At 50.0% G+C, this 12,142-nt stretch overlaps 1 protein-coding gene across 6 annotated transcripts in view; it reads right to left on the reverse strand.

Moving 5' to 3' along the window:
• TMEM164 (transmembrane protein 164) overlaps positions 1–12,142 on the reverse strand; it is a 158,495-nt gene that overhangs the window by 30,972 nt on the left and 115,381 nt on the right. For all 6 annotated transcript variants that reach the window (XM_082717344.1, XM_082717343.1, XM_082717339.1 and 3 more), the window contains one exon: positions 3,968–4,046. In XM_082717344.1, the coding sequence (XP_082573470.1) occupies positions 3,968–4,046 (79 nt within the window). The remainder of the gene's footprint in view (positions 1–3,967; positions 4,047–12,142) is intronic.

Below are 12,142 nucleotides of genomic sequence, written 5' to 3' on the forward strand. Positions count from 1 at the left end.
TTATAATAGACCATGAAATCTGAGGGGCCCCAAATCTGAATGACTTGAGAGATTTCCCCCAGGAGGCCAAGACTGGGCATTGGGACTGGACGATGGTGCCTGTTAGAGGATTGAGGGGTCGAGGCACTTTTAGGAGCTGGTGAAACGAAATTTCCAGTAATTGGTTATAGTGGGACGAGCTGATTGGGAGGGTGAGGAGGCTGGAAGGAGTAGAGATTCGGGTCACAGAACGGGATATAGGGGCTAAGGATCTTAGATAGACGAGTTTTAGGGATAGGGGGAGGGCAAGGCCAGTTGGCGAAGACAAGAGGACACAGAAGTCACCGCAGGGGAGAAGTCCAAGCTCTGAGAAGCAGGAGTGTTTGGAGTGGTCTTCACTGGAAACCTCTATGGTTGCTGGCCAGAGTCGGAATAGAAAAGCTTGAGTGCCAGGCATCTAAAGGCATCTAAAGGCATCCAAAGGCATCTAGGAATATGGGAGAAGTGGCCAAGAGTGGTCATAGTGAGGAAAAGAAAAGGTGGAGAGAATGGTAAAAGAGAAAGTATTTTCACTGAAGGGAGAAATGGCATATTGGTCTGTAAGAGACAGGGGGGCCCCCAACAGGCCATGGAGCTGAGCAGGGAGAGCGACGTCCATTAGGGGGCGCTTCAGGCAAGAGATAGGAGGACTTGGTGTTCCAAGGAGAGCTGGTTACTTTGGAGGGATGGAGTTCTAAAATACACATGGAGCACTGGGTGTGGTGCAAAAACAATGAATACTGTTATGCTGAAAAGAAAACATTTAATAAAATAAAATAAAATAAAATAAAATGAAATACATATGGTTGACCCTTGAACACCACGGGTTTGAACGTGGCAGGTCCACTGAGATGAGGACTTTTTTCTGGCAGATGCAGCAAAGTATCATAAATGTGTCTGCTCTTCCTTATGATTTTCTTCAGAACGTTTTCTTTTCTCCAGCTTATTTTGTTGCAGGAATATAGTACCTAATACATGGGGCATACAAACTAGGTGCTAAGAGACAGTTTTTCTTACTGGTAAGGCTTCTTGGTCAAGGCTTCTTGGCAGCTATTAAGGATTTAAGTCTGGGGGGAGTCAAAAGTTGTGCATGGGTATTAGGGCTGTGCCGTGGGGAGGGGACTCCATTCCTAAGCTGCACATTGTTCCTGATCAACAGTATCTCCAGAGAGCCAAAGGTAAGGAGTTGGGAGAAAAGGAAACAGAAATCAAGAGGCAAGCTGGAGGAAGAATAGAACAGTGGGGGAGAAAGGATGTCCTGTTTCCTACAGCGGTGCCAAAGGACCACAGAAGTAACAAAGGACCACAGAAGTAAAGGAGGGACGGGCTCCGTCCTGAGCACCAGCCAGCTACCCAGAAGCCAGAGAAAGCGGCGGGACCTTGCCTTTCAGGGAAACAGGGCTCCTGGCCGTGGGCGGTATCTACAGGACAGCTGTCTTGCCTTGGATAGACACTTGGAACTCAGTTATTTCTGGAAAATTACACAACTTCTAGGAAAGTGAATCCCCCAACCCCTCAGCTGTTTTGATTGATAGGGAATCTTCTTGTCCCTGCTCACTCCAGATGGATTTGCCCTCTACAAGGCCCAGGTCCAAGGCTCAGGAGCAAAGGTAAAATCAGCCTTAGGAAACCTAGCCTTTTCGTGAAGAGAGCATAATTTCCCCCAAGCGAACAGCAGATGACAGCAAAGAGCCAGAAAGGAAGCAGAGGCATCACAAGAGCCCAGAAATGGTGAGGAATAAATCGGATTATGTTCCCCCAGTGCCCTCTGTTGCACTTAACGCCGACGTAGTACAAATAAAATGCTCTCTTCCCCCCCCCCCCCACCCTAGACGGGAACTCCCTGCACTGGGGCATCTCTGATTCCCTAGTGCAAATGCTGGGCACGTAGTAGGTGTTCAATGAATATGCTGTGGGGGCAGCTGGCTGGAGGGGAGACCCCCTGACCGGATGTGGTTAGGAGACAGACATCTGCCTTTTAGGACAACAAGGTGTGTGGGGGGAAAGTGCTCATCTAAGAGGGAAATCTAGGCCAGGTTTTGAATCCTGGCTCTGCTACTTAAGGCCGGGAGCAAGATACCTAGCATTTCTGATCCCCAGTTTTCTCCTCTGTAGAAGGGGCATTTTCCACCAGGGCTGGTGATGATGACAGAACACACAAAACAGGTCTAGCAAAGCATCTCACACACAGGAAACTCAAAAAGTTGGTGTTCACCATGGTTATAATTACTGTTAGAGTTTTTAGAGGCAGCAGAGGAGAGAGGAAAGAATCACTAACAGTTAGTGAGAAATAAATTGGAATGAGGCCTTGGAATCCCTACTTCCTCTGTTCGGTTCCCCCCAAATGGTGCAACAACAGATCCAACAGAAGGCTGCATTGGCATCTATCACTTCTAGAAGCTGCAGCTTCCCAGACTGTAGGGTTTTTTTGTGCAGAGGGTGGAGGGGGGTAGTGGGGATGCCTACTTGGTATTTGCCAGGTCAGAATAGTCAGCTCAGCTACCTAACAGTTTGTTGTGGGCACCTCAGAGCACCTTTGGCCAGAACTTGACTCACAGGCCCCAGAAAGGGGGGTTGGTTCTGGGGCTCTGAGACAGCTGCCTGCCTGATTCTAGTCAGAATGAGTGTAACCCTAAGACTGAAATATTATTAGGAAGCTGTTTCCTGCGCCACAGGGGACAGACCTGAAAAATGGCCCAGGGCTCCTGGCTACTGAGACTTTCCTTAGAGCTTACACGGGGGAATAGTGCATTGAGAGCAAATTAAAAGGAAGTGCTGACTTGGTGAGACCCCAAGTGGCTGCACAGCATAAAAACAGCCTCAAAGAAGACAAATCCCAAGACATTGACAGAAACCAGGGCACAGCGGGCCAGCCTCTCCACCAGCACGAGACTCCGAGGGGAGCAACTGTGCCCATTCTTCACTGTGTCTTGAGGCTGACTGGTCCTTGAGGCTAGCTTAGGCCAGAAGTTCTCGAGATTTGCCAGGATTCCTGAGTTAGAGGAAGCACGACTTCGAAACTGTCCTCCAGTGGCCCCAAAGGCCCGTGTAGCTGCATATCATTTTTAACGTGTAGAAAGGAAGCCCTTGCTGCTTGAATTGAGGTGGGGGGGTCTGGTCTCCCGGAAAAGCCCCAGCAACTAACACAGAGAGGCTAGTAGCTGAGACTAAAAGGGGATGCCTTCCGGGTATAGGCCTTTGAGGAAGGTGAGAGCCTCGAGAGGGAGGGCTCTCACAACTCTTCTAGAAGGGATGGGAACTCCCCTTCCATCTACCACATGACAGAGGAAGGAAGGGATACTTTAAGGGTCACTGTGAGGTCACAAAGAGTTCAGTCAACTTTCCTAGGCTGTCTCAACCAAGTTGGTCGTCTCTCCCTTGTGACGCAATCAAGGTCAATGGTTTATTTTACAAGGTAATCCTTGTTCTCTTACCTGCTTCTCTCCATCCTATAACCCCACAGTCCCTGAATTTCTTGCCACTCTCAATATCTTCTTTGGTTCTGAGAGGATGGATATAATGAGCAAGGGCATACGGTCCCTCTTTTGAGAGGGCCAAGGGGCTTCCGCCTCTCCTACTCCACGCTGCACACTGAGGCAGGGGGAAGGCACAGCGTGAGTGAGCGACAAAGTGTGTGGGTATAGGGAGGCTCCATGTAAACCCAATGCCACCACAGACAACGAGCCTAAGGCCTAGACCCTAGGACACACAATCAGTGGCACCGTGCTCACCCACAAAGGATGGTTCTGGAAATCCCCCCAGGACTCTTTGCGGGCCTTATCCATGCCCATCTCCCCACCCCCTGGTGAGTGGCAGAAGACATCCTACAGACACCCAGCCAGGCAGCAGCCCAAGATCCTGGTAGGCACCCAATACCCTGTGATTCCCCCAAACAGAAGGGAGCGGCGAGGTGTGACAGGGGCACGAAGGTGTGCTTTGCTGGCCTTACCTCCTTTCCAAAGCAGGTAGATGGGCACCACGTAGAGCATAACATGCTGAATGTAGTAAATCTCCAATTCGAAGGGGAGCTAGAAGGACAGGAGGAGGAGAGGTGTTTCAGAGCAGGAAGTACTCACGTCAATAGCTTCTCAAGCTGAACATCCTTGCTCTTTGGGACCCGCATCATGACCCCCTCCCCCCGCAGTGAGTCAGGGGCTCACTTCCCTTTACCATGAGGGAAAAAAAGAATGGAAGGGACAGACACTTAGGACCTAGGCTGGCATCTTCCAAAACGTCTTTGGCAGAGATAGTGCTTGCAGAATGTTCCACAAAGAAAGCTGGTTACAACGGAAGAAATGTCACACAGACCAGGTACCCCGGAGAGCCACCATGTATCCTCGCGGTAGAGTGAGGATCTGGGTGGTCTCTGCAACTACAAAACCAGCTTACCATGGTCTACCTAGTGTTTCCGAACCTTAGTGAGCCTGTGCCTTTTTGTTCACGACCACTCAGTACTCTGCGGGATATACTCGAACAAACGCAACCTGAAGTCCCTCCTTGCTCCTGGGGAGGAGGCAGCGAACAGTTTAAAAGCTTATTCCTTGGCTGATAGGAAGAATGCGTGGAGTAGGATTTCTTACTCCCATTTTCCAGGTTAAAAAAAAAAAAAAAAAAGTAATTGCTAGGTCTGGCCTGGTCTAGATCCAAGCATAAAGAGCTTCCCTGCTGGATATCTGGGGTCAGTCCAGAGTTAGCCCTCCTTTTGGGTGAAGACCAAGCAGCTGGGCCGATTCTGACAATGGCTTGCCAGAGAGAGCATCCCCACCCTCCCGCCCCGGGACGGGCGGGCTCGCTCACTGCTGCTTTCCACCTCTCTCGAAATGGAAGCTCCAGGTTCTCAAAGCAGAGCACGATTTCCACCTGGCACACGGTCCGCGCTACAGAGTTTGGCAGAGGGCAAAGGAATGGGAACAAGCTGGATGGCTAACTCAATTCTAGAGGAGGGGGGAAAAAACAACTTCAGCAGCTGGCACAAGGCCTGGCCTCTGGGGCTTCCACAGCCCACAATACACACACACACACACACACGCACGCACACGCACGCACGCACGCACGCACACGCGCCTCTAAAGGGAAGCCCAAAGAGACAAGGACACCCCGGGGGGAAGGGTCAGCTGCCTCCCTGTTCCCTACAAGGCAAGCACAGAACCCAGACTGTGTGCTAATGACAGCCCAAGCCTGCCTTGTGCCAAGGGCTGGAACCCAAGGATGGCAGAGCGCCCAGAATGGGGGCTGGGACGCCTGTGGACCCTGAACAGAGACACTGGCTCTGGCCCTTGAAAATAAAAGCCCACGCAGAAGGAAAATTTCCCGCGGATCCAGACGAGGCCCAACTACTATTTTAGGCTCACAGAGGGATGTGAAATCTCCAAAAAAGAGATGAGGTTCTACCGGGCTCTGTGGACTGTGCTGGAATCACTAGAAAAGGACTGATAATGGACTAGATTTCGCTATGCCCTCAATAGCCTGGTGGATTCACTCTGGCAAGCCACGTCACCTCTCCGCCTCTTCTGGCAGCAGTAAAATGAAAATGGTTACACTGTTCTCAGATTATTGTAATTTTTTTGAACTTTTAGAGGTCGATCCTTTTTTTTTTTTTAAAGATTTTATTCATTTGTCAGAGAGAGAGCACAAGCAGGGGGAGCGGTGGCAGGCAGAGGGAGAAGCAGGCTCCCCGCTGAGCAAGAAGCCTGATGTGGGGCTTGATCCCAGGACTCTGGGATCATGACCTGCGCTGAAGGCAGATTCTTAACTGACTGAGCCATCTAGGTATCTCAATTTTTAATTTTTAATATAACAAACATGCATACAATACTCATGTGTCTGGAACAAGTAAGCACTTTCTTCACTATCAAGTCACCCAGTCCTTGTAACAACTGTGCTGTTCTAGTCATCTCCAGATATGAGAAACTGAGGCACAGAAAGTTTTGCTGACCAAGTCTACCCAGCTCATGTGGTAACAGAGCCAGGATCCTACCCCAGGCAGTGTGGCTCTCGAGTTTACAGGATCATCCTGCACTACCCCTGCCCCGCTCTCTCCTCTACTCAAAAAGCCTGACACTGCTGTGATCAGTGGGGGTGTGGTAACCTTCCACATGGGAACTGGGCCCAGCCCCTCCCTGTGCACATGCTTCTCACCTCCGTGGCCTACGCTGGCCCACTGTGAGCCCACTGTGAGCCCACATCATGCCATGGCCTGGCCTGGCCGACCACACAGGCCCCTCAGCTCCTGAGACGCATGTCACTAGCCCTCCGAGGCTCTGTAGGCACCCTGGTGACAAATCTTACGGTGGCCTCCAGAAAACATTTTCCTTCCTCAGAGGGCCAGCTCACCCCCTATTCCAAGAGTTCCCCACCTCAGGAGGTCACGGAGAGCATAAAACGAGGTGTGGGCCCTGGCGACAGCTCCGGCCAAAGAGGAGAAAGAGGATAGAGGCCAAGGAGGGTATGTGTGTGTGGCAGGGGAGGGCAACAGGGAGTGGAAGGCAGGGAGGAGATGAAAGAGAAAGGGGCAGCATAAGAAGAAAACACCCAAGAGGCAGGAAGAAAGGAGTGAAATGGGAACAAGAAAATAACCCCTCGTCATTTCATAATACTTACTATATACTTATGTGCCATGTGTGGGGCTACACAATCTTACATGCACTGTCTCACTTAACTATTACAAGTCTCTATGTAGCAAGAACAATGGTCATTCCCATTTGACAGATAAGGAAACTGAGGCACAATGCTGTGAAATGACATCCAAAGAAGAAACCGGGCAGGGCGCCTGGGTGGCTCAGTCAGGAGAGTGTACAAGTATGGGTTTCAGCTCAGGTCATGATCTCAGAGTGGTGGGAGCGAGCCCCATGGCAGGCTCTGTGCTCAGCATGGAGTCTATTTCAAATTCTTTTTCCCTCTGCCCTTCCCCCAACTCGAGCACACTCTCTCTGTCTCTCAAATAAATAAAATATTTAAAAAACAAAACAAAACAAGGAAGAGACGGGGCAAGGATGGCATTAAAGGACAAAAAAAAAAAAGCTTTCTTTACTGAACACTGGATCTGTCCTGAGTTCCCCAGAACTTTCTCACAGAGCCTCCCCCATCTTCTTTTCCTCATTTCACAAACACGATCTGGAAAGTGCTATACTTCCCTCTGTAGAAGTTCCACTTTGCTGATTCATTTCTGCTCTATAGAACTCACATCTGGAATGCTACTCCAACATAACTATCCTGATGCCTTTTTAGCTGGAAGATTCTGGAGGCTTTAGACCAAAAGTCCTATAACCCCGCAAGTGAAAGCCAAAAACCACTAACAGTGTTTTAAACCACACAGGTCATTAGCTTCCTTCTCACACCCAAGTCAACATCTTTATTTTATTTTATTTTGTAAATCCAAAGAGAAGACTGATAAACCCCAGCAGGCCTCTGGGCTCAGACGGCGTAAAACATGAGGGGCATGGACTCTGTCCGTGATCAGAGCATGACCTCCTTTCTCCCAGTGAGCAGCCCTGCTAGCCGCCCCACTGCACTCTGCCATGGAGACAAGCAATCCCATCGTGCCCTCCATCCCTGGTCACTTAAGTCACTTTAAGAAGCCCCAAACTCTGGGGCACCTGGGTGGCTCAGTCGGTTAAGCACCCAACTCCTGGTTTTGGCTCAGGTTGTGATCTCGGGATTGTTAGATTGGGCCCGGAGTTGGACTCCGTGATCAGCATGGAGCCTGCTTGGATCGTCTCCCTCTCCTCCTCCTCTGCAACCCCCACCTCTCCAGCCACTTGTGTGTGCACTTGCTGTGCTCTAAACAAATCAATAAAACCTTTAAAAAAAAAAAAAGCCCCAAACTCCCAGGTCACCATGTAACACCTGAATTCTAATCCACCCCCCATCACAATCTGACCTCATCAGCCACCTTCCCTCAATTCTAGAAACTCTGGCAGCCTACCCTCTGGAACCTATAGACTCTTCATTAGCAAAATCCTCTGTATCCTATCCTCACTGTCCTCCTAGCAGTTCCTTCACCTTCTCGCTTTAACAAAAACCCGGTTCCCTCACGCTCTGAGAACTGCCCTCCCAACAGCCCCCTCCAGTGCTGGGTGGTTTGCCTGCCATGTTGCCTTGTGCCCTGGGGGCCAGGAGGGGTCCTGCCTGATTCCTTCTGCTGCTTCTTCACTGGTGCTTTCACGACCATTCTCTCTGCTTACTTCCTCACCACTCCCCTGATTTCAATCTCCTGCTCTTGGCCTCTGCCACCCACCACTCTTCCCGCAGCAGTCACCTACAGAACCTCTCCCCAGGCATTCCCCTTCATCCTTGAAGACAGTGCCTCCTGCCTCCCTTGCCATTTCTATGCAACACTCCCATGTCAAAACCCGTGTGTTCTCAACCGCCACCTCCTACCTAGCCAACTCACCCGCCTCCCATCCACCTTCCAACCTCACTGGCACCTCTGGTCCACTGATCCCACCACCTTTTTACCACCCCTGACTGGCCACCAGTCCTCAGTTCCATGCTTGCTTATCAGTCCCTTCGCCATATCCTCAGCTCTCTCTTTTCTCTTTCTTTTCTTCTATGGCTCTTCAGAAAACCCCCACCACCACACTGAGGGCCAAGGCCAGTCCCCTCCTTTGTATGCTAGATCCAATCTTTTCTTGCCAACTCAAGGACATCGCGCCAGCAATCGTCCCTTTTTTTTTTTTTTCTACTGGATCATTCCCATCAGAAAACAAATAAATTACAATTTTTCTCATCAGAAGAGAGGAAAAATTCTTGCTCCACTTCACCCTCACCCAGGTGACTTCTTTGTACAAACTTTAAATAGCCGCCCCTTCTTCACCCCCATGCCAGGGTGTCAGGAAGATCTTCGGCACCTCGTGCAGTCAACAACGTACTGGTCCTGCAGGTGATCGTTCTCTCGTCCTTGAAATACTTGCTGCACTAAGCAGAGAGTGGGATTTTGTTCTTCCCCTGCCTCGATGCCTCCCCTTTGCAATCCCCTTTACTACATCTTCCTTCTGTGCCTCATATTGGAGGGGCCCAGAACCAAGTCCTTGGCTCTCTTTTAGAGCTACTCTCACTCACTGGATCATCTTACCCAAGGTCCTGGCTCTAAAGGCCATGTGGATACTGATGACTTCCAAACGAGTATGTGCAGTCTAGAGTCAGGCTGCTAAGACTGAAACGACAGCTCCATCATTTGGTTGCACTGTACTTTGGGGCCAATCCCTTAGTCTTGCTGAGCTTCACCTGGCTCATTTGTAAAACAGGAATAATGATGCCGATTGCATCAAGTTGCGGTGAAATTGGGTGAGGTAAGGCATGTAGGGTTCTTGGCCCAGCGCTGGCACACGGCATGTATGCAACATTAGTGGCTGGCCCATCTTCCTCTTCAGCATTAATCCAGCCAGTAAGCAGTAAAGAAAGGCAAAATTTCAATTCCACAAGTAGGCAGAGAGGCAGGCAGAGAGAGAGGGGGGAAGCAGGCTCCCCGCTGAGCAGAGAGCCCGATTCAGGACTCGATCCCAGGACCCTGAGATCATGACCTGAGCTGAAGGCAGACGCTTAACCTACTGAGCCACCCAGGCATTCTTCCAGCCAGTAAGACTTAATGCCAGGCCTCTCTGGGTCAAAAGCAGGAGCTCTTTTTACTTCGTCATCCTGCGTTAGCAAGAGCCCCTAGCAAGAGATGGTGGAGTTTGGACCTGTTCCATAGCCCTAAGTCACACATCGATGTATTTGTCAGATGACCAACAAGATAAATTTTAGCTTCCCAATGTAATTCATTCTTTGGGCCCATCTCTAGGTGAGTTTTCCCTGGAGACTTATTTATTTCTCAAAAGAATGTCAATACCACTCTCCTCTTCTTACCTATGACAGTCCTATTCTTACTATCATCCAGTTAGTAGAAAAAAAAACATTTATTGAGATACTACTGGGTGGCAGAGAATGTTCCTGGCTCTGGCTATACAGCCATGATGAACACACAGTCCCCGCCCTATGAGAATGCGTGGTCTAGTCAAGGAGGCGAATGGATAAAGGGATGAGGTCAGTGCAGCAAATGATCACGGAAAAACCTACAGATCAAACATGGGATCTGGTTTGAGTTTTCTCTGCAAGTGAGGGAGAGGGGCGCTTGGGTGGCTCAGCTGGTTGTGTATCTGACTCTTTATTTCGGCTCAGGTCATGATCTCAGGGTCATGAGATCCAACCCTGCATCAGGCTCCATGCTCAGCAGGGAGTATGCTTGGGATTCTCTCTCCCTCTGCCCCTCCCCACCCATCCCCACCCTGTCATGCTCACTAGCTCACAGGGGACCAGCAACAGGAAGGTCTAAATCAAACTCAGGGTGGAGGGAGCAAGAGAAGGGAGGGTGGGTAGCTGTGAGAGAAGGTAAGGGAGCTGAATCACCAAGACTTTGACTGATTGGACAGGAGGAAGAAAGAAGCCAAAGGTGACCCTGGGACCAAGGGCCTAGATGGTCAGCAGGATGTTGGGGCTTCCTCTTACGTTGGGGCCTACAGTCAAGGAAGCAGATTGAAGGAGACTAAGAAAAGCAGCTAGGCTCATGCTGAGTTTGAGTTTGAGGCCAGTCTGCTACCCTGAGGAAGGCCCACCTCAGTGGGAATGTGGGGCTAAATCTTAGGGAGGCCAGAAAGTTGCAAGGCAAATGATATACATGTGTAACGGTATGTTTTGATCTAGACATGTACATTATAAAACACTGGCATGGAAAAATAAGAAGATGATACTCTGAGATGCAGAGAAGTGCTAGTATTTTCTTTAAGCCTCCCGAGAACATCTATGCACTCCACTTCACAGAACCCTGGGCCATGGTCCTTTCAACAAGAGAGTGTGGGTGGAGAGAGATGGAAATCATAACCCCAGGTTAGTAGCCACAGAGAAATAACTGTGAAGAATGGGACAGACTCGAACATATTGTTGGTGTAAGGGAAGGAGCCAGTGGAGAGGGAGAAGCAGGACAAGCAGGAGGCACTGGACAGTGAGAGGGCCTACAGCAGGCACGGGCTGGGACTGGGGGCATGGGAGAGGATTAGCTTGGGCTCCAGGAGACCAGGAGGGAAGGCCGAGACCTGAGAATAACATAACTGTATGAGGGAGGGGCGTGGAAGAAGTCCAGGGAGCTCACAACCTCGGAGCCCATGCTACACAGCAAGAGATTTGGCCTTACCAGAAGAATCCACGGTTGATGATAAGGTACAGAATTAGGAAGAGGTGGTTACAGAGGGCAGACCCTGGTCTAAGCTCAGCCCCACATTGCAGAATCCCAAGAGAAGTCAGAGAATCAGACAAGATCATTGCTGACAGTCTGAATGCTGTGTCTCTTCCCCAAGTTCATGCCCCCATGGGATGGTCTTAGGAGGTGGGGCTTTAGGATGTGATCAGGTCATGAGGGGGGATGCCCTGTGAATGGGATCAGGGCCCCTGTAAGAGGGCCCAGAGAGCTCCCTCACCCCTTTTACCCCGTGAGGACCCAGCAAGAAGCCTGCAGTCCAGAAGAGGGCCCTCACCCAACCACTCAGACTTCCAGCCTCCAGAACCATGAGAAATACTTCTCCGTTGTAGAAGCTACTCAGCTCGTGGTTATTTTGTTATGGCAGCTGAATGGACCAAAACAAGAATCTATCTCCTGTAGAGGGGAAAGGGAAGGGGAAAGGAGGTGACCCACTCTTAACTGAGGCCTTGGGTAATGTTCCTGCCACTTGAGTCTGGCTTTGGAACACTTTGTCTTCATTAACTGACCACAGACTTGCACTATGGACTACGGGTGCCACAAACTCCTTGCCACTAAATGCCACTTGTTAGAGGAGCTGCGAAAGGAATACCCACAACCTAAAATAAACCACAAGATACTCACGGAACAAAATAGCAATCTGCCATTAAAAACAACAATGTGCCATGAGCAGACAGCCTGGCAAATCCAGAACGTGGAAGCTCTGTAAAAAGACTGGCCCGGATTCATCAGGATTTCAGTGCTATGCAAAAAGGCCGCGGGGGGGGGGGGGGGGGGGGGGGACATTTGTAGATTAAAAAAAAAATAAACAAACAAACACTAAATAGAACAGTCAAAAGCAATCTTGAAACCTGACTGAATCCTGATTAAAAAAAAAAAAAGAATTAAAGCCAT

This window comes from Mustela nivalis (assembly GCF_964662115.1).
Source record: "Mustela nivalis genome assembly, chromosome: X".
Classification (NCBI taxonomy): domain Eukaryota; kingdom Metazoa; phylum Chordata; class Mammalia; order Carnivora; family Mustelidae; genus Mustela; species Mustela nivalis.